At 54.9% G+C, this 22,417-nt stretch overlaps 1 protein-coding gene across 1 annotated transcript in view; it reads left to right on the forward strand.

Annotated features, from left to right (window-relative positions):
• Window positions 1-226: 226 nt before the first annotated feature.
• NRBP2 (nuclear receptor binding protein 2) overlaps window positions 227-22,417 on the forward strand; it is a 39,704-nt gene continuing 17,513 nt past the window's right edge. Inside the window, exons 1-7 of the mRNA XM_067560187.1 lie at window positions 227-535; window positions 15,351-15,473; window positions 15,890-15,991; window positions 16,314-16,403; window positions 17,466-17,506; window positions 17,593-17,687; window positions 21,316-21,339. Coding sequence (XP_067416288.1) covers window positions 422-535; window positions 15,351-15,473; window positions 15,890-15,991; window positions 16,314-16,403; window positions 17,466-17,506; window positions 17,593-17,687; window positions 21,316-21,339 — 589 coding nt within the window. The 5' untranslated portion in view covers window positions 227-421. The remainder of the gene's footprint in view (window positions 536-15,350; window positions 15,474-15,889; window positions 15,992-16,313; window positions 16,404-17,465; window positions 17,507-17,592; window positions 17,688-21,315; window positions 21,340-22,417) is intronic.

Here is a 22,417-nt window from a genome sequence, read left to right on the forward strand (position 1 = left end):
TACACGGGGCCGTCCGTAAAATTACATAAAGCAACGGGGGGGTCTTTAATTCCGCCGGTTTTTGCAGCCCGCACAAAACGTTACGGGGGGTGGGGGGCGGCGGCCGCAGGGCCGGGCCGGGCCGGGCCGGGCCGAGCCGAGCAGCCCAGTCCAGCCCAGCCCAGTCCCGCCCCAGCCCAGCCCAGTCCAGTCCCGCCCCGGGACTGGGTCTGTCTCTGTCTCCGGGTGCGGGGTCTGCACCGGGGGCGGCGGATCAGACGCGGTGCCGGGGTAGCCTGCTAGAGTCTGGGACGCTCCGGGCCATTTTGTGGGCGGACCCGGGGGAGGGAGCCGGAGCCGGAGCCGCCGCCCAGGGCTGCGCTTTGCAGCGGGCTGTGCCGGGCTGTGCTGTGCCGGGCCGGGCCGGGCCGGGCGAGCGGGCATGTCGGCGGCGGAGCAGGCGGCGCTGCCGCCGGAGAAGGAGGAGGAGAGCGAGGAGGAGAGCGAGGTGCTGGAGGAGAGCCCCTGCGGCCGCTGGCAGAAGCGCCGGGAGCAGGTAGGGCGCAGCCGAGCCCGGCGCAGGCCGCCCGGGGCCCGGGGCTGAGCTGGGCAGCCGGGAGCCGCCGGGGAACGCGGGGCGCCTCGGACCGCGAGCCCGGCCCCGCGGAGGCGCTCAGCGCCCCGCCTGCTGCAAACCGGGCTCCGGCTCCTGCCCCCGGGGCGCTGGGCTCTCGGCCCCCCCCGGGCTCCTCTGGCTCCGTCTCCACCTCGCCGGGGTTTGCTGCGCCCCCCTGCAGTGGCTGTCCAGCCCCTGCCCGGGCGCGGTGGAGGCTGTTGCGCCAGGGGGGCCCGGCTCGGCCCCGGTCCCGGCCGACTCCCCGGCTGCCCTGGTGTCACGGGCTGGGCACCCGCGCTTCAGCCCGCCCGGCTGCGCTGCTCCGGGGGATGGTGCTGCGCCTTCGCACCGAGCGGGGCCGCCTCGCCGGGGACAGGTGTTCGTCCGGTGCCAGCCCTGCCGCGGGCCTGGGTTCTGGTTCCTTCTGGGTCTCCTTCACTCACACGAAATCATCTGGGCCAAAGGCGCGCGGGGTTTGGGGCAGGCGTGTGGAGGGGGCAGAATGAGCAGTCTGGGGCGGAGGGTGGGATGGTAAAAACGAGCCAGGAGGATGAGAGCTGCCCTGTTGGGTCAGAGCACGCTCCATCTTGCCCGGTATCCTGTCTCTGACCCCGGCCAGTCTCCAGAGCTTCGGGGCAGTGAACAGAACAAGACAATCAAGGCGTTATCCATCCCTGTCTTCCACTCCCAGTCTCTGGCAGTCAGAGATTTAGGGTTGCCCCTAGCAGGGGTTACACACCTGAGCATCTTGGATAATAGCCATTAAGGGACCCATCCTGCCATGAAGTTACCCAGTTGTGTTTTGAACCAGTTATACTTCTGGCTGTCCCAGCATCCCATGGCAATGAGATCTAGGGGTTAGTTGTGCAGGGTGTGGAGAAAACACTTCCTTTTGTTTATATTACACCTGCTGCATATTAATGTCATCAGGTGATGCCTGGTTTTTGTATTTGTGAAAGGGTAAATAACACTTCTCCCACACCCTTCATTAATTTGTAGACATCTATCCTATACCCCTCAGTTGTCTCCTTTCTAAACTGAACAGCCCTAATCTTTTTAGTCTCTCCTCATGTGGAAGCTGTTCTGTGACATTGATCATCTTTGTTGCCCTTCTCTGAACCTTTTCCAGCTCTGGTATGTCCTTTTTTAGATGGGGCAACCAGAACTGGCACAGGATTCAAGGTGTGGACACACCATGGATTTGTATAGTGGCATTATAATATTTTGTCTTATTTTTATCCCTTTCTTAATAGCTCCTAACATAGTGTTAGCCTTTTTAACTGCTGCTACTCACTCAGTGGAGGTTTTCAGAGAACTGTCCACTGTGACCCCAAGATCTTTCTTGAGTGGTAACAGCTAATTTAGACCCCATCATTGTATGTACGTACACGTATGTATGTAATTGGCATTATTTCTTCCAACATGTGTTGCTTGGCATTTAGTGTTCAGTGTTGAATTTCACCTGCCATTTTGTTACCCAGTTTTGTGAGATGCCTTTGTAAATCCTCACAGTTTGTTTCGACTTAACTGTCTTGAATAATTTTGTATCATCTGCAAGCTTTACCCACTTCACTGTTCACCTGCTTTTCCAGACGATGGATAAATATGTTGAACAGCACTTGTCCCAATACAGACCCTTGGTGGACCCCGCTGTTCCCCTCTCTCCATTTTGTAAACTGACCATTTATTCCTAGCTGTTGTTTTCTATCTTTCAACCAGTTACTGATCAGTGAAAAGACCTTCTCTCTTATCCCATGACTACTTAGTTTCTTTAAGAGTCTTTGATGAGGGACCTTGTCAAAGGCTTTCTGAAAATCTGAGTAGACTATAACAGCTGAATCACCCTTATCCACGTGCTTGTTGACTCCTTCAGAGAATTCTAGTAGATTGGTGAGGCGTGATTTCTCTTTACAAAGGCCATGTTGGCTTTTCTCCTACAAATCATATTTATCTAGGTGTCTGCTAATTCTCTTCTTTATTATAGTTTCTACCAATTTGCCTGATACTGACATTAGGCTTACTAGCCTGTAATTGCCGGGATCACCTCTGGAGCCCTTTTTAAAAATTAGCATTACAGTAGCTGCCTTCCAGTCATCTGGTACAGAGGCTGTTTTCAGTGATAGGTTACATACTACAGTTAGTAGTTCTGCAATTTCATATTTGAGTCACTTCAGAACCCTTGGATGAATCCCATCTGGTCCTGGTGACTTATTACTGTTTCGTTTATCAAGTTGTTCAAAAACCTCTTCTAGTGAGACAACAATCTGGGACAGTACTTCAGATTGTCGCTGAAAAAGAATGGCTTGGATCTGGGTATCGAAGCAAACAATTCATTCAGCTTCTCTGCAAGGGCCTTATCTTCCGTGAGTGCTCCTGTAACACGGTTGCCTAGTGGCCCCATTGCCTGTTTGGTAGGCTTCCTGCTGCTGATATATTTAAAAATTAACAGTAAAAAATAACTGTCGTTAGCAAATTGCTTCTCAAATTCTTTTTTGGCGTGCCTGCCTTATGCTTTTACATTTTACTTGCCAGAGTTTCTGCTCCTGCCTATTTTCCTCATTAGGATTTGACTTCCAAATTTTAAAGGATGCCTATTTACTTCTAACAGCTTCCATTACTCTGCTTTTTTGATTTGGGATATACATTTAGTCTGAGCCTCTTCGGTGTTTTTAAGTAGTCTCCATGCAGTTTGCAGGCATTTTACCTTTGACTGCTCTTTTTAATTTCTGTTCAATGTCCTCATTCTTGTTCGTTCCTTTTTTTAAAAGTTAAATGTACATTTTCCAACTCTAATGTCCGTTTTGGAGTTGGGGCAACCAGAACTGCACCCAATGTTCAAGGCACGGGCATTTCATGGATTGATATAGTGTCATTATATTTTCTGTCTTATCTGTCCCTTTCCTAATGGTTCCTAACATTCTTATCTGTCCCTTTCCTAATGGTTCCTAACATTCATTAATGATCTGGAGGATGGGGTAGATTTCACCCTCAGCAAGTTTGCAGATGACACTAAGCTACGGGGAGTGGTAGATACCCTGGAAGACAGGGATAGGATACAGAGTGACCTAGACTAATTGGAGGATTGGGCCAAAAGAAATCTGATGAGGTTCAACCAGGACAAGTGCAGAGTCCTGCACTTAGGACAGAAGACTCCCATGCACAGCTACCGACTGGGGACCGACGAGCTAGGCAACAGTTCTGCAGAAAAGGACCTGGGGGTAACAGTGGATAAAAAGCTGGATATGAGTCAGTAGTGTGCCCTGGTTGTCAAGAAGGCTAATAGCATATTGGGCTGCATTAGTAGGAGCATTGCCAGCAGATCGCGGGAAGTGATTATTCCCCTCTATTTGGCATTGGTGAGGCCACATTTGGAGTATTGTGTCCAGTTTTGGGCCCCTTACTACAGAAAGGATGTGGAGAAGTTGGAGAGACTCCATCAGAGGTCAACAAAAATGATGAGGGGGCTGGAGAACAAGACTTATGAGGAGAGGCTAAGGAAACTGGGCTTGTTTAGTCTGCAGAAGAGAAGAATGAGGGGGGATTTGATAGCAGCCTTCAACTACCTGAAAGGGGGTTCCAGGGAGGATGGAGCTATGCTATTCTCAGTGGTGGTAGAAGACAGATCAAGGAGCAATGGTCTCATGTTGCAGTGGGGGAGGTCTAGGTTGGATATTAGGAAACGGTTTTTCCCTAGGGGGGTGGTGAAGCACTGGAATGGGTTACCTAGGGAGGTGGTGGAATCTCCATCTTTAGAGGTTTTTAAGGCCCGGTTTGACAAAGCCTGGCTGGGATGATTGAGTTGGGGCTGGTCCTGCTTTGAGAAGGGGTTGGACTAGATACCTCCTGAGCTCCCTGCCAACCCTCATCTCCTGTGATTCTATGGGTCTCTTTGCTCTTTTGCCTGCTATTGCACATTGAGCTGATGTTTCCAAAGATCTCTCCACAAAGGCGCTTCGGGTTCCATGGCCCCTTATGAAGGGGTTTGGGAAATGAAGGAGGTATGTTCTGAGGCATTGTGCACGGTCAAATGGCACTGGAGACGGGGAGAAGGGAAACCTTCCCGAACAGTGGTGGGGAGATGGAGCATGTAAAAAGCCTGTTTGCCACAGGAGCTGGGTGAGGTGGAGCAGAAGGGGTTAATAGAGGGGCCTGGAAGCTCTCAGCACCAAAACCAAGTGAGTGTGAGTGAGAGCAGGCGCACACAGCAACTCACTCTAATGGTCCACATGCGACGGAACAGAAAATGGCAGCTGCCCCCCGCAAGTGGTGCCCCCTCTTACGCAGCCCTGGCTGCCCGTGCACGCCCCACAGCGAGTTAACAGTCCAGCTGATTCCATGAGATGCTCTAAGGTGTTTTCTTGACCCTGGCCACCCTCTGATCTCCTCGCCTGGCTTCTAGAGTCCCCTCCCCCAGGACCTGCGGCTGGCCCTGTGATCTCTCCTTTCCCTGTCCCCTGACTTCAGAGTCCAGCTCAGCCGGCTCCAGCTCTGATAAGGGGGCCGCAAAGCAGTGTTTGCCTTGTCTCTGCAGCAGCCGCACGGCGGGGCCTTGGCTGGGGTTATCAGTCCCCGGGAGGGCTGGGCAGACGGGGGCCCTTTATCTCAGACTTTGTTACTGTTGCTAGTGTAAGTTCTGCTCGCCGAGGCAGGCAGGGGAACGGCAGCACCAGGTCCCGGAACAATGTGGACGGTGAGAGGTGCTGGGAGCCACTGAACCAAACTGTAAACCCTGTGTATGATGGGAACCACTTCAAGCCGGGGGTGGGGCCGCACCCCTCGTCCCAGCACCTCTGGGTAGTGCACGCCGGCCAGCACAGCCTGTGAATCGGTGCGCTGTCAAAGCCTGCTTCGGGTAGGTCTGTGAGCCGTGCCAGGGAGACCCAGGCTGCTGCTGGCTGGGCCCGCTGTCTGCTCCTGCAGCAGGCTCTTCCAGGATGCTGAAACATCCGCTCTGGTACCAAAGGGAGGACAGAGTGAATCCAGCTTCATTCCCAACTTCCCGGAGAGTGAGTCCAACTTCCCAGGGGCACTGTTCCATGGACACTGAGCCTACCCCCCCCCCAGCGCCATGCTGGGACCCTGCCCCATCGGCATATCAGCCTGCCCTCCTCATCAGAGCACTCTTGTAAGGAGCCTGCCCCTCCCCCCGGCACTGTCCTGGGGCCCTGCCCCTCCCCCAGGCACTGAGCCCTGCCCCTCCCCCAGGCACTGTCCTGGGGCCCTGCCCCTCCCCCAGGCACTGAGCCCTGCCCCGGTTCCTCCCCAGTTTCTCTGCTGGCTTTGCCTCTCTGCTATGCGCTGTTCTGACTGTGGGCTTGTGATTGCAGGCAGGGCTGGCTGGCAGCTCCTGTGGGAACCACCAGTGCCCACATAAACCACGCGTGGGATTAAAACGACTATGTTCACTCAGACGAAAACACGTTGTGTTCCAGCAAAACGGCAAAGCAGGAAAGCACCCCCCGTTCTGGGTCTGGCCAGCCCCGGGCCCAATGCTCCCTGCACCGCCCCTCTCAAAGAAGAGGATAAGGACCCACCTGGTCCATCTCCCCAGCCCCAGGCCAGGGCAGGAGCATTCCCTGCAGTGTATCCTCCAGGCTTTGGCAGGGCTCCCTTCTCCCAGCAGTCCTACCCTGTGTGTCATCCTAACCAATCTGCGCCTCCAGAGTGTGGAGCCCCCCCAAGCCCGCTCTGGTTTGCCAAACACCTTTAGCTCTTCACTTCTTGGGGCAATCTTTTTCGTTGCATTCCTTTTCAGAGCCGCTCCAGGAGGTCCCCATCTCTGGTGCCCAGGGTTGCAGCCTGTGTTCCAGGTGCTGTACCACCAGCATGAGTGTTAGCACAAGCTCCCCCGCTGTAGCACCAGAGAAAGCTCTCGGCCAGCTTGTTTCACCCTGACCCCTGTCCGTAGAGCTCTGAGCTGGAGTGAAGCCAAGAATCCTGCAGGACAGCAGCAGGAAGAGGGGAGATGGGCCCCTGAGGAAGAAGAGACCTGTGTGACCCAGGGCTGGGACTGGGATGTTTGAAGCCTGGCTGGCACACCCAGGGACGGTTAGAGCATGAGAGTGGTTCAAAGGGGCCTCATGTCCCATAGGAAAAGGTTGGATTTAGGCAGCCAGAGTTCAGGGACATCCCATGGTGGGATTGTTCTTCACCACCAGGGGATTTGGCTACATAGCCAAGGGAGCTGGGCCTCCGACCATGCTCAGCTGGGCCCAGCCGTTTCACCACATCTCCCAACTCATCCCAGAGCTGTCTCAGAAATGCCAGCCCCCTCACAAGTGCAGACAGGGCCCCGCAGTGCCCCAGGAGTGACCCCTCTCGCCTCAGCTGGGCCCAGGCAGCCCGGCTGCCTCCCGTGTGGCTCGCTGGCCAGTCCTCGTCCCAATGCCAGGCTGCTGTGCTGTGCTGTGCTGTGTCTGCCCAGGCACTGCCTCCTCCAGCAGGTGTCAGGAGAAAGGGAGGAGAGTGGGCAAATTGATGCCCTCTGCTTTTCAGCAGTGGGGGAGAGGATGAAGAGCAGTGCCCTTTTCCCAGCAGCCGCCAGAGGAGCCCTCCCCTCTTGTGGCAGCTGGGGGTACAGGGAGAAGGGAAATAAAAAGGGACAGTCCCAGCCCTCCCACCCAGCATGAAGGGAAGGGTGGAGGCAAACAGGGGTTCTTACCAGGAGCTGCCCTAGCACCCAGTGGAAGATGTCTCCTCTTTCCTATCAGCCTCTGGATGTTACTTTCCTATCCCTCTCCGATGTGAGGTATCTGGAATTGATGGGTCGCGGGGCTCCCCAGAACTAGATAGCCAGGGGCTCTGCCTCCCTGCTCCGGGCTGAAAGCCTGGAGCTGAGCTCAGGGTCTTTGGGGCCAGGATGTTTCCTCAGAGCTGGATAGACATGCACCCCTCCCTGCCCCAGGAGGGAAGGCCTCTGGGGGTCCGTCTACACTGCAGTCAGGCTGACTCGGGCTAAGGGGCTGTTTAGTTGCAGTGTAGACGTTAGGACTCGGCGTGGAGGCCAGACTCTGAGGCCCTTTGAGGTGGGAGGGTTCCAGAGCTTGGGATGCAGCCCAAGCCCCCTACATCGCAGTTAAACAGCTTCTGGGTCCAAGCCCCGGCCGCCCCAGGCAGCTGGCCTGGGCCAGCCACAGATGTCTAACGGCAGAGTAGACCGACCCTGGGGTTATTGCTGCTTCCTCACAGGGACTCGCCAGCTCTCCAGTGTCTCCATCCCTCTCGGTTCAGCTGTTTTGGGTACATTACTGAAGGCTGAACCGCATCCTGTTATTTCCTGGCCTTGTCTGTAAGGCGCTGCTGTGTCTCTGGCCTCACAGGGCTCCTCCCCGCTCACTGTGGCCTGTGAAGGAATGTCCTCAACAAGCTGTTTACCCGCTCTTCCCCCTGATCATTAGTGGAGATGTTCAATCACAACAGAGCCAACTCCTCTCCCTGCTGTTCCCCACCAGTCACCTCCCTTCAGCTCAATACCAGGCTGCTGTTATAAACGCTGGGCATGTGAAACCCTTCTGCCAGACAGAGCCAGCAGCCAGGGATGGGTTCTCTGTCTAGGGGTCCCTGTCTATGATACCACACCACACTGACTCGAGCCCCCGGCCAGTCACCTGGGAAATCCACACACTATCCCCTGGCCGCCCCAAAGGCAGTACTTCCCCTCTCGCCAGCACAGAGTCGGAGTGTAGAAAGTAAACCTTTTACTAACAGGGAGGAAGTAACACAGCCCTGGTGTGGGAAACAGTGCAAAGAGAATTCACGAACACAATGAGCTGAACCCCCCCCACCCCAGAGTGCATGGGGCCTGTCCTTTGCCTCTCTCTTCTCGCTTTCCCCTGCCCTACTGACCGTCTTAGTTACAGTGTCCACCTCTCGATGGGGGGGGCTCAGCCAGTCGCCTTCCACCGGCCCCTGCCGGACATGAGCTTGACCAGTCCCCTCCGCTGCTGTCTCCAGGCCCCAACCACTGCTGTCTCCTGCCACCTCCAGGCCTCACCAAGTCCCTTCTGCTGGCTCCCACCACCTCTAGACACTAACTGCTGTTAGCTTCTGCCACCTCCAGGCCCTGCCACCTCCTCTCTGCTGGTTGTCAGCCAGGGTTCCCCAGTTCTTCTAGTGATGTCAGCTCTTGCTGAATTTCAGCTTCTAGCTTACAGGAAAACCTTCTGCTGACACAGGAGCAACGTCCTGCTTTGTAACAAAACAAAGGTCTCCAAAGGAATAATTAATTCTGCCTTTTACCAGTGGGAGGAGATAGTCAATCCATGCCGCAGGGTAGCCCTTTGCCGGGACTAGTGCAGTCTCAGCAGATTCCCCAATCCCTCCCTGTTTGCTCTTACAATGCTCGAGCAGCCGTCCGCCCCCCGGCTGAGCTCTGTTTAAATGACAGTGTATTTTTCCCCAGGACAGGCCAAGCACAATTCTGCTGCCATTGGTTCATACAATCGAAGGACAACCGGTAACACAAGTGATTTGTGACCCAATACCAGCCAGACTCACCGTTTCCCATCATGCTCAGCACCCAGGTGTGCGTATGCAGATACAGTGCAATCATGCTGCGTATTTAATTGTACTCATGCAAATAAAGTGCCCCCTTTCAGCTGGCTGAGCAGGGGGCGTGTCACTCAGACCGTACTTACCCTTGGGACCTTGCAGCCTGCATGGCAGTGCTGTATCCAAGCCAACCTGAATTATTGCTGAGAATAAGCTGTCACGAGATGCAGGATCAATTGCTTTACTGAAATCAAAATATTTTCCATCTCCTGCGTTCTCGCTGCATGCTGCCTGAGTCATGTGATCACACAGAACAGCCTTGCCTTGCTACAGCTGGCTATTGTTTCTGCTTTCTCAAAGGCCATTCCAGAGGTGATCTATTGTTTTGCTCGGGAGTGCAGATAGCCGTACTGTGTGGTAATGACTAAGCTCAGTCTTCCTACATGGCCCTGGGCTAGCCTGTGGAACTCTCTGCCTCAAGGTACACTTGGAACCCAAAGCTTGGCAGGATTCAGAGAAGGATTATTCCCTAACTGCCCACTGCAGAGTTTCTCGTATCTTCCTTTGAAGCGCCTGAACTGGGGCGGACACAGGCTGAGCGTACCTCAGCATTCGACCTACTGTGGCTGTTACTGCGTGTTGTCTTGTTTGGAAGATGGGTGCCTCATTTGCTCATTTACACATTTGCAGTGTGCAGTGTTGACGGGACCTTACTGTGCCGCATGCCTGAACGGATGAGGCCTCAGAAGTGTCTCCTGGCTCCATGCAGACAAGCCCTTCATTTCATTGTTCCATGCCCTGAGCAGTTTGAGGGCAAGGTCCAATATGTCCTAGCAACCGGATTCTCAGGGAGGCCCCCGGTGGGTTAATTCCATCCCTCCTGGTTTACGGATTAGCTCTCTCCCTTGGGCTCCAGGGTGGTATGTCTGTGAAAGCCCCTTTTCCTCTAGGCCATGCTGGGCCCTCCAGAGTCCCTCTCCTGGAGGCTGCTCTATCCCTTTGGCGAGGGCCATGCAGCCCCACAGAAAGGCAGATAGATCCTCGGGTTATTGCAGAGCCATTGATCGAAGCTGAGCCCACTGCAGATGGGGGGAGCAGCACCTGGCAGCACCACCCAAGGGGGAGGCGGGCAGGTGACAGGCCTCTCCTGGAGGAGCACCACGTCCTTGTGCTCAGGCAGGAGCTGGGAGTTATCACAGGGGCCAGGCTGCTGGGCTCATGTGATGTTCAGAGAACTGCCTCTTATCTCACGCAGGATTAGCATGGAGTCGCTGTGTAGCTTATCAGAGCCACCCAGCTCTTGGGTTTACGTAGAGGCTTTCCAGCACTTGCCCTCTCCTCCAACACCCCCACCACCAGCTCAGCACTTGCTCTGGGGACACAGTGGGTCTTTGGTCCCCTTCCTCAGCCCTGTTCCTCCCTGCATTGCCCTGGGAAAACACAGGGTCTCCCAAATGCCTGAACTGCCAGCTGCTCTCTCGCTCCTGCTCATTCACACTTTCCCTCAAAGCTGTCCAGGGTATCTCTTGGCCTCTTAATACTCTGCATTCCCATTGTCTCCCCCAACCTCTTCCAGAGGCTTACCCCACCTGAACTCAGGTCACATGCCTTCGGGTCTTGCCTTCCACAGGCTGTCACACCTCTCTGATGATGTTATGCTTGGCTCCTTTCGTGGCGTATTGAAACCTGTGTTAAAATTGTAGGCATCACTTTAAATTTCAGTGGCTTTTCCTGGTCCTGCTTGCAGGCTAGGGGGGCTCAGATCAGAGGTGGTCGAGAAGGGTTCAGGATCATCCCCTGGCCCCAAATTCATCAGTTTGGCTTGCACTGATAGGAGTGTGGGTCCCTGGTCTACAGTCGTGCCCTGAAACTTCTGCAGATTAGCCCATTATTGCACCAGTGGGAGCCAAAGGGTTTGGATGGGAGCAACGCGGGAATGGGCAAGATGGTCTGTCTAGGGGAAGGTGGCAGGGGTGCTCCGCAGTATTGTCAACTCCTCAGACTCTTTCGTGGTGCCACATTCATTCAGACATTTGAACCTGGGATGAATAAACACAGAGCAACGACTCCCAGAAAATGGGGACAAGTAACATGAGATGGACGGAGGTGGTGAGAAGCTGTTGAACAGGAGCTGCGCAGACTCCTACAGTGCAGCGCCTGTCTGGGGCCTTATCCCTTTTCGTGTCCATGTCCAGACAAGCGAGGCTGAGCTGCAGGGTTCTGTAAAGAAGAGCTGGTCCCTCGGGCAGCTGGTCTTCTCAAGCAACTTCCCAGCAGGCAGCCCCTCTTCCTTGGGGCAGGAAGCTCTGTGCTAGCTCCGTTTGCTCCTGAATTCCACCCAGTCTGAGCTGGGATCCCCCTTCTGAGGACCTGCCCTTCTTCTGGATGGACAAGCCGTCCAGGTGCGCTGGGTCCGGGCTGGCTGAGCCCAGAGGAGCTCTTGACTGAGGGAGAGGTACCCAGCTCTGGAGGTCACAGCTGAACACGCGCTCCCAGCGCAGGTCCTTCCAGAGCTGTCAATGGGGAATCTCCCCCCTGCTCTGGAATGTGAAGCCTGTTAATCTGCATCACTAATTCCCTATAAAAACCTGCATTAGCGGAACTCTGAGAGCACAGAATGAGGCACTGAAATGTCAGGAAATGAGCTGAGAAAGGTGACCTGTGTAACTTCTCTCTGCTCCGTGCCTCTGTGCCTCTGTGATGCCCTGTTTAACTTACGGACTGATTGATTGTTTTCCTCACGATCACAGACTGAGACTTCCCTCGAGCAGGGCACAGGGTGGACAGTGCTCTGTGAATAAGAGCTGTTCAGTGCTTTGTTTTATCCTCCATCTGTGAACAGCTCCCCTGCTCGCATCCACTCTGCTCAGCACTGGCGAGGCCTCAGCTGGAGTCTTGTGTCCCGTTCTGGGCACCAGCCTTCGCAAAGATGTGGACAAATTGGAGAAAGGCCAGAGAAGAGAAACCAAAATGATTAAAGGGCTGCGGCTGGGCCAAGGCAGAGCCAGCCCTGGTGGGACAGGCCCCGTTGCCGAGGGAGGGTGGATGGCTGGGACGAGAGGCCCTGTCGCCGAAGGAGGGTGGCTGGCTGGGATGCGTGTGGAGCCAGCCCGGGTGGGACAGGCCCCGTTGTCAAGGGAGGGTGGGTGGCTGGGACGAGGCAGAGCCAGCCCGGGCGGGAAAGGCCCCGTTGCTGAGGGAGGGTGGATGGCTGGGACGAGAGGCCCTGTCACTGAGGGAGGCTGCCTGCTGGGATGCGTGTGGAGCCAGCCCCATAGCGACAGGCCCCATTTCTGAGGGAGGGTGGCTGGCTGGGACGAGGCAGAGCCAGCCCCACAGTGACAGGCCCTGTCACCGAGGGAGGCTGCCTGCTGGGATGCGTGTGGAGCCAGCCCCATAGCGACAGCCCCCATTTCTGAGGGAAGGTGGCTGGCTGGGACGAGGCAGAGCCAGCCCGGGAGGGACAGACCCCGTTGCCGAGGGAGGGTGGCTGGCTGGGACGAGGCAGAGCCAGCCCGGGAGGGACAGACCCCGTTGCCGAGGGAGGGTGGCTGGCTGGGACGAGGCAGAGCCAGCCCCGGTGGGACAGGCCCCGTTGCCGAGGGAGGGTGGCTGGCTGGGACAAGGCAGAGCCAGCCCCACAGTGACAGGTCCCGTTGCCGAGGGAGGCTGCCTGCTGGGATGCATGCGGAGCCAGGCCCACACTTACTTTCCAAGCCCAGGTTGCAAGCAGCCTCTGTTAGCATCCTCTAGGGCAGAGGTTCCCAACCTGTGCTCCAGGGGCCAGAAGTGTCCTGCGGGGGCTTTCAAAGCGCCCCGCTGCTCCCCTCCCGCTGGCTGCAGAAGGGAGCCGCTGCCTAAGGACCCAGGTGGAGCGCGTTGCTGCGGGGCTAAAAGACCGGTGCAGGCTCCTGGCTGTAGCCCAGGGGACAGGAGATCAGTGCTCCCCTCCCACGGCTGTAGCAGGGAGCACGGCAAAGTGCTCTGCCTGTGTCCCTAGGTGCTGGGGTCCCTGCTGGAGCCAGAGGGAGGGGACCATGGATCTTCCATCCCCCTGGCTGCAGAAGGGAGCCACTGCCCAGGTGGAGTGCACCGTGCTACAGGACGCGTGCGGTTTCCCTGCTGCAGCCAGGGAGGTCAGCGAGGAGGCAGCCTGCTCGCTGAACTACTTCCCTCTGGCTGCAGTGGGGAGGGGGGGGGCAGCTGGCAGAGACTGGTGGCCCTTCATCTGTGGCCCTTGAGCCAGAAAGGTTGGGAACCACTGCTCTAGGGACCCAGGCTGGCCCTTGTCACACTCAGGTTCCAGAAGTTGCTCAAGCAGCACTGGCCAGGAAGGCGGGTACTGAGAGATTCCTTCCGCCCAGACAGGAGCTGCATTGTCGGAGTCTGTGTGGCTCCTGTTGAATGGCTCCTCGCCAACTGTTACCCACACAAAATGTAGGGCACCCTATCTATATCCTACCAAGGGCTCAAGGCCTGACCCAGTTAATTTAGGTACCCCCCTTTCCCGACCGAGGGCTTGGGGTGTAAGGCGCTTACCCTTTTCTGGGGGGCTCACTGAAAACCCTGGTCACTTTAAGTACCCAGCCCTATCCACGAGGCTTGGGGCTTGATGGGTCTTTTCCCAGTGAAGGAGCCTTACACCGCTGTGCTCTAAACAGCTGTTTATTAGGCGCACACACAGAATACATACGACAAGCAAATCGGTGATGCTCACCACTGCTAACATGCAGACGAACTTCCCCTGATGGCCGGTCCGGATCCACTCGGCTGGTGATACGTCTGCACAGGGCGAGCGTTCTAGCCGCTTGATGCTGAACTGCCGTCCAGCGATGGTTTCCCAAAGAGCGTTGGTTTTCATTTACTTTATATAGGTAGAACTAGCTACCTCCTTTAACTTTACCAAACCCATCGCATTGGTCAGTACCCCTCAGGGACAACATTTTCCCCCATTTGTTTCTTATGCCCAAATTGTAACTTATTTATGATCTTTTTTTGTGCAGATGGTCAGCATAAATTCACTGGTCAGAGCTTATCTTACCTATCTTACTCTTTGCTGGGTCTTTCTGTATCCCCCAGACTTCCCCGCACCTGGGTGTCTCTAGGTTACAGTCCTTGGTGTTATAACTCTTGTGAGGGGCATTCCTGAGGTGGGACTGCTTTACCAGCAAGGGAGCATTTTCCTTGATTTTAGTGGTGAAATCCCTGAGCTTTGCCCAAGGCTGGTTTAATATGGGGGTAGTGAAGTCTCAGGCCTATACCTCCATCCATCTCCTTGTCTTACTTCCAGGCTCTGTCCCCATTTTCTGGGACTCGTTGCTCTGTGTTTATTCATCCCAGGTTCAAATGTCTGAATGAACGTGGCACCACGAAAGAGTCCGAGGAATTGACGATGTCGTGGAGCCCCACAACACTGCCACCTTTCCCTAGCGGAGCATCCTGCCTGTTCTCCCTCTTGCTCCCTTTCCGAACCCCTGTGGCTCCCCTGGAGCTGACCCTGTAGTGATCAGATCACTCCAAGCACCCGGATGGGAGCAGGGAGTTGGGGCTCCAGGTGAGCTCTGGCTGTTGTTGGAGAGGGTGAGATTGGATCAAGTCAGCTCATGCCCAGAGGGCAGTGTCTGTCCGTGCATCCTCCGTCCTTGGCCTGCCAGGTTCCTGGAGCTGCCATGCCCTGCTGCCCAGGGCCAGTGTGCTGAGGAGGAAGGTGACCCTGGGATCAGGCTGACTGGCAGCATTCTTGGGTTTCTGTACTGGCTTGTGTGAAGCACGTGGAGCCTGTGAGAGCGAGGGTATAATAGAGGCTCTTTGTTGGCCTGTAGCAGGCACTGGGCCATGGGCTGCCTGCCCAGCTCCATTGTCCCTTCTTAATGAGTTCCTGGAACTGTGTCATTCTTCCCTTCTGCACCTGCAGCTCCCTGTGCAGGGGACAGGCTGCCTCGGGCTGCAGCGTGCTATGGCGGGACAGGGACATTGCATTCCAGCCCCTGGCGGCAGCTGGGAACCGTAGCAGCTCCAGCACCGGCTGCTGCCACGTGGGAGAACGAGCTCTGCGCTATCTGGGGACGCACAAGCTTCCTGTGCTGAAGGTCTTGGCAGGCTGCCTCCTTCCCCTGGCCTGGGCGTGACCTGCAAGCTCCCCCATCCTCTCACTTGCGATGTCTGCCTGGCCAGCAAGAAGTTCTCGTCCTGAAGGCTTGGCTGGAATCGACCACAGCCAGTGCCCGTTGCTGTGCAGTCTAATCCCCATGTGTGTGCCTGACAGGTGAACCAGGGGAACATGCCTGGGATCCAGAGCACCTTCTTGGCCATGGACACAGAGGAGGGCGTGGAGGTGGTGTGGAATGAGCTGCTCTTCACAGACAAGAAGGCCTTCAAGGCCCACGAGGTGAGTGGCTCCTTCCTCCTTCCCTCCCCTTTGGGGGCACAGCTGGCTGGAAAAGTCCATCCTCCACTCACCAGTTCCCTGAAACCCCAGACCCGCAACTCCCTGCTGGCCTTCCGGTCAGGTTCCTTCTGCCTGTATGTGCTCCTTGAAACATTGCTTCTCTCCTTCCCCTTAGAGACAGCCCCTCTGTAACGTCAGAGATCACTCCCCCGGCCTCCTGCATGTTCAGAGACAGCTCCCGTCCTTCCTCCCCTCATACACCGCAGACAGCCCCACAGTACCTCAGCTCGCTCGTGCTGTGCCCTGCACTCCCACAGACTGCTCCCCTCAACCCACGCCCCATCGTGGCCTCTGCCCCTCCTCCCAAACGTGCCTGCTGCTTGCTCCCTTGCTCATCGCTTGCCCTCTGCCCACAGGAGAAGATCAACACCATGTTTGAGCAACTGGTGGTTGTGGATCATCCCAATATTGTGAAGTTGCATAAATACTGGCTGGATGTGAAGGACTCCAAGGCCCGGGTAAGGGGGTGTCAGGACACCGGGAGAGGGAAGATGCCCAAGGTGCCCAAGAGGCCAATGACTCCCAGAAGGGGATCCTGACGCAGGTGCTTCTCCTCCTCCTCCCCCTTGCCAGAGGTGCATGGAAATCCAGTTCTGGTTCTTGCATTCTGCCCAGGCAGCATTGTCCCACAGGATGCAGCTTTTGTGCCCTGTGTCAGATAGAGGGGCCTGTGTGCCTAGCACTGACGCAGATGCAGGAGAGCCCAGCTGGGCTGCAGGGAGGGCTGAGCTGACTCCCTGGGACCGTGGCTGAGCTGACCCCCCACCTCCCCTCCACCAGGTGATCTTCATCACGGAATACGTGTCCTCGGGGAGCCTGAAACAGTTCCTGAAGAAAACCAAGAAAAACCACAAGGCCATGAACGCTCGGGTAGGTTCCACTCCCCACCCTTACTGGGAGAGTCTGTAATGGGCAGGCGGGCGAGAGGGCACCCTGTGCTAGGCAGTAGCTTAATGCCCCGCCCTCTGAAGGTGCAGACTCCCTGCGTGAAACAAGCACCGGGTACGGATGGGCATGCAGGATAACCTGTGAGCAGCACAAAGCCTCTGCTTGCTGCTGGGGGTGGCGGCTTGGTCAGAATTGGAGACTAAGCGCAGAGCTTCCCTAGGGACTTCTGGGGACGGGAACATCCAGTCTTTGGACCCAGAGCCTGGGGCGTTACTGTCCAGCCTGAGCAAGGTCTAGCCATCAAAGCCAGGACTGGCAATCCACTGCTAACTGCCTCCTGGAGCAGAGCTCCACGCACGTGGGTCTGAGCAGCCCCAGCATCGTGCCGGAGGGAGGGGCTCTTGATCAGGAGCCTTCCCGTGGAGACAGCATTCTATCTCAGGAGCGGGGAAAGGCCACCCTCCGTCCATCCGAGCTGAGCAATGAGCTTGTGCCTCTGGCACTGGCCCGGGACACAGGAAACCGTGGTTCTGTTTCCATCTTGTTGTATGACTGGGCAAGTCTCTTCTCGCTGTGTCTCAGTTCCCTACCTCTGACATGAGGGTAATATCGCCACAGCGGGGAAGATAAATCCACTGGGGATTTGTCTGTGATGGGGCCATAGAAGAACCGAGGCGTGTGTGTTTTAAGCCACTGGTTTTCTCTGAGGGCTGTCCTGTGGCCCTGGTTCCTCCAGATGAGAATCATGAGCTACTAAGTTCTCAGCCTAGCTGGTATTTTGCAAGTAGCTGCTGAAGGGGAGACGAAGGTGGTCCAAGTCTGTGTGCTTTGGCCTCCTGCTTCATACAGGCCTTCTCCAAAGGGACGATGTCTGGGACCCTGGGACTAGGGAATGTCCCTCCCTGCGGGAGAAGGGGCAAGGGGGCCGGTCACAGAGGATGTTTAAAGAGATGGTTGGGAACGATCCTGCTCTGGTCCCCAGGGCACTAGACGGGCTGTGATGGGGCTTTGCTGTCTGACTGAGCGCTCTGATCTCTCCTCTAGGCCTGGAAGCGCTGGTGCACACAGATCCTCTCTGCTCTCAGGTGAGCCTCCACCTCTGCTGGTGCCTGACTTGCCACCTAGTGACAAGGAGGCTGGCAGCACTTCAGGGGCTCTGATCTTTCCGCAGCTTCCTGCATTCCTGCGACCCCCCCATCATCCACGGCAACCTGACGAGTGACACTGTCTTCATCCAGCACAATGGCCTCATCAAGATCGGATCAGGTAGTGGGCAGAGGGCTCCCGCAAGCTCCCCTACCTGCCAGCACCCGTCTGCTGGCCAGGGGGATGGTCAGCGAGGGGAGGCTTCCCCCAGCTAAGAGACGTGAATTCGGGGAGGTGAATGGGTGGCTCTGGTGCACCTCTGCTCCCTATGGCTACTTCACACGTCTTCCAGACTCCCTAGTCCAGGGCACAATCCCAGGGCTTACTCCCCCTGGACTCCCTCCTTGTCCCTGACCAACTCCGTTGCTCTCTAGAGAGAGCCGGCAGGCCCCTTCCCTGCAGCCTTCTCCTTTTATTCTCCTCCCCCCCCCGCCCCACCAGAGACAGACTTAGCTGGATAGTCAGGAGCCGCCACCAACCAGAGGTGCTAAATACTTAGCTGCTTATATTCTCTCATTCTGTCCTGTGTCTTTCAGGGACTGTAACTCCCCCTTTCTAGCACTACTCACTTCCTGATGTCTTTACTTGATCCTGGAATGGAACTTTTGTTTCCTTAAACCATTGACATTCTGCCGAAGGCTTTTCCTTTTTCAAAGCCCTCACACACCCAGAAAAGGCTGATCAGTTCTTTCTTCTCCCCTGTTGTGCTCACAGAGTCCATCTTTGTGTTTTGTTTATTCAAAAAAGATTTTTGTTTAACCCAAACAGCCGTTAGCACACTAACAAATCGCTGCATTTTTCTATCCAGACCCTGAAGTATGTCATTATCCTCAGCTCCAGAGCACAGTTCAAAAAATTGTACGCCTTTTTCCCCATTGATCCACATTTTTTGTGATTCCTCTTTGAAATTTTTCTGTACTAGGTTTTTAACTTCCTGTTTATTACAGGGTATTTCTCTGTCATCCTTCCATTTCTTACAGCTCTTTTAGCTCTTTTGTCTGCCATTTCATTCCCTGTTACCTTGATATGGATAGTAGACATAGTTTCATAGAATCATAAAAGATGGGGTTGGACAGGAGCTCAGCAGGTATCTAGTCCAACCCCCTGCTCAAAGCAGGACCAGCCACAGCTAAATCATCCCAGCCAGGGTTTTGTCAAGCCAGGCCTTAAAAACCTCTGAGGATGGAGATTCCACCACCTCCCTAGGTAACCCATTCCAGTGCTTCACCACCCCCCTAGGGGAAAACTGTTTCCTAATATCTAACCTAGACCACCCCCACTGCAACTTGAGACCATTGCTCCTTGTTCTGTCATCTGCCACCACTGAGAACAGCCTAGCTCCATCCTCCCTGGAACCCCCTTTCAGGTAGTTAAAGGCTGCTATCCCCCCTCACTCTTCTCTTCTGCAGACTAAACAAGCCCAGTTCCCTCAGCCTCTCCTCAGAAGTCTTGTGCTCCAGCCCCCTAATCATTTTTGTTGCCCTCCACTGGACTCTGTCCAACTTGTCTACATCCTTTCTGTAGTGGGGGGCCCAAAACTGGACACAATACTCCACGTGTCCACACCAATGCCGAATAGAGGGGAATAATCACTTCCCGTGATCTGCTGGCAATGCTCCTACTAATGCAGCCCAATATGCTATTAGCCTTCTTGGCAACCAGGGCACACTGCTGACTCATGTCCAGCTTCTTGTCCACTGTAACCCCCAGGTCCTTTTCTGCAGAACTGCTGCCTAGCCCGTCGGTCCCCAGTCTGTAGCTGTGCATGGGATTCTTCTGTCCTAAGTGCAAGACTCTGCACTTGTCCTTGTTGAACCTCATCAGATTTCTTTTGGCCCAATCCTCCAATTAGTCTAGGTCCTTCTGTATCCTATCCCTGCCTTCCAGGGTATCTACCACTCCCCCCAGCGTAGTGTCATCTGCAAACTTGCTGAGGGTGCAATCCACCCCATCCTCCAGATCATTAATGAAGATGTTGAACAAAAGCAACCCCAGGACTGACCCCTGGGGCACTCCGCTTGTGACCAGCTGCCAGCTGGACATGGAGCTGTTGATCACTACCCATTGATCATTAATTAAATCAGTTCTATGTATGAAGACACCCTTTTTTATTCCCTTAAGGCCTGATATTTATTCAGAAAAAAAATGACTGCTGCTGGTGGATATACGTCCTATATCCAAATTCACCCTAGCATTATTGCTATTAGTTCAGCTGTCAGGGCAGCTGTAAGATCAGGTGTTCTTTTATATGTACTAATTCCCAATTCTGGTATAATATGCTGTCTCTACTCTTCCTTCTTGTTTTGAGGAGAAGACTGGCCATACTGGGTCAGACAAACGGTCCTTCTAGCCCAGTATTGAACAGAACAGGACAATTTATCAAGTGATCCATTCCCTGTGGTCCAGGCCCAAATTCTAGCAGTCAGAAGTTGAGGGATCCCAGAGCATGGAGTTTCGTTTCTGACCCTTTTGGCTAATAGCTATTGATGGACCTATTCTCCATGAACTTATCTAATTCTCTTTTGAACCCAGTTATACTCTTGGCCTTCACAACATCCCCTGGCAACGAGTTCCACAGGTTGACTGTGTGTTGTGTGAAGAAATACTGTGTTTGTTTGTTTGTTTGAAACCTGCTGCCTGCTAATTTTATTGGGTGACCCCCGGTTCTTGTGTTATGTGAAGGGGTAAATAACACTTCCTTATTCACTTTCTCCACATTGTTCCCGATTTTCTAGACCTCTATCATATCCCGTTGGCTGGTAAGGTAACCCAGGCCCACCCGCAGCTCCAGGTCCCAGCCCAGGGACTCTGACTAGCAATCCAGGTCTGCTCAGGCTCAGTCCTTGTTGCTGTTTCCCGGGCTCCTTCCTACCCCACCTCTCTACCTCCTGGTCTATCACTGCATTTACAACTGCAGCTTCCCTTGCTCCCTATGGCTACTTCACCCGTCTCAGCCTCTTGCCAGATTCTCTAGTCCAGTGTTTCTCAACCTTTGTGTGCTGGCGTCCCTTTTGGACTTAAAAAAATCGTGAACCCCCCACTAGAAAAAATTGCAACCCTTAAGCTTGGGGCTTTGGCTAAAATGTGTAAATTAGCTTTCCAGGGCCGCAGGCAATTGCCTTGCTTCCTTCCCCTTATGCCAGTCCTGCTTGCACCCCCCCCAAAACCTGTCCCATGACTCCCCTGGGGGTTGCTCCCCCCCGATCCTCCCCGGTTGAGAAACACTGCTTTAGTCCAAGGCACGAGGCCAGGGTTTTTTTCCCCTGGACTTCCTCTTTGTCCAACTCTCTTTCTGCAGGCCCCTTCCCTGCAGCCGCTTTCTGCTCTCACATCTTGGCTTTATAAATCTGTCCCGGCTCCTCCCCCACCTGGGCTTCATCTCCGGTTCGGCTTTCCCAGGCCCGGGCTCCCTGGAGGGCAGCACAGGGTGTATGGGAACTTGGTCCCTTCTGGCTAGTGTGAACGTGCTCAGAGCTTGTGTGAGGCGAACACCCCATCACAGGTGACCGGCAGGGAGGTGGGTGGGTGGCTCCGGCCAGGGAGGTGGCCAGGGAGGTGAACTGCAGGCAAGCTGGGTGAGTGGCTGGCTCTGGCCTGGGTGGTGGCCGGGGTGGGGGTGGGGAGGTCACCTGCAGGCAGCCGGTGCATCACTGAATGCTGTGGTTTGGAGTTACCATCTCCCCTCCTCCTGTCTCTCCTCCCACCATCTCTCTGCTGTTCCCGTTCTGGACCTGCTCCCACGCTGCAGTCTGGCACAGGGTATTCGCAAATGGTGAGTGTCTCCCCTGTCAGCACTCCTGACCTGTCCATCCCTTCAGCTTTAGATCCTGAGTGTCTCTCTCCCCACAACTGACCGCTCCATGGGGCATGACCGCATGGGTAGGGGATGTGGTGTTGATCTCAAGGGCTGAAAGAGTTAGAGGTGGTTGTAAACTCTTTCACTGTCCAACAGGAAAACAGGGATAGATTTGCGGAGGGAGTGTCTATGGAGACTTTGCTTTTACTCGGTTCCTTGGCCAACACCCAGAAGCATTCATCCTAAAGTTTGAAAGTGGATTTGACCAAACACAAGAAAGAATAAGATATTTAAACAAACATTTAATGTTGAAGCTGCAATTGAGTGATGATGGGAAAACAAACTATGAAAAAGTCTCTCTCCTTTTGGAAGCAAAATATCAGAGCGACGTATTTCCAGAACAGTGTTTCCTTGATGACAAGGAATGGGCTAATTTTACTCTCAGTCCTGATACGTGAAGGGTATGCACATCTCCTGTTTCTGACTGACAGACAGACTGACTGACTGACTGGGACAAGCTGGAGGAGAGGTAGGATAGGGAGGTTTTGGAAGCTTCTTCTCTGGAGGTTTTCATCTGTCTTAGCTGGTTTAGACACAATAAATCCTGCATCGGGGTGGGGGTTAGACTAGATGACCCTTGCTGTCCCTTTTAACCCTGTGGTTCTATGAGTCTGTGATAGAAAAGGGGGGGATCCAGCTTTTGTTGATGTTTTTGGAACACTGGACAGCTGGTCAGTCAGGGACGGATGCTCTGGCCGGCAGGTCGATCAGAACCTGGACCCTGGTTCCCATTCCAGTCAGGGATGTCATTTGCTTGGGTCTTTTCTCCCTAGACAGGCAGGCTGGTGGTCATCTCATCTCGCTGTGCCAATGCAGTGCCATGGATTTCAAGTCTGATGAAAAGCTGAGAGAGGGAGATGGGATGGAAAGGGGTGGGGCAGAAAGTAACCCAAAAGGAAGGGAACAGAGCAGGACCTCACATGTCTCTACAATCCTGGCGATGGGGTATCCCCACCGAGGGGTGGAGAACTGGACGTCATGGTGAGATGATGAC

The sequence above is a fragment of the Emydura macquarii genome, unplaced genomic scaffold (genome assembly GCF_026122565.2).
Source record: "Emydura macquarii macquarii isolate MOO-44397 ecotype Brisbane River unplaced genomic scaffold, CSIRO-AGI_Emac_v2 contig_2246, whole genome shotgun sequence".
Lineage (NCBI taxonomy): Eukaryota > Metazoa > Chordata > Testudines > Chelidae > Emydura > Emydura macquarii.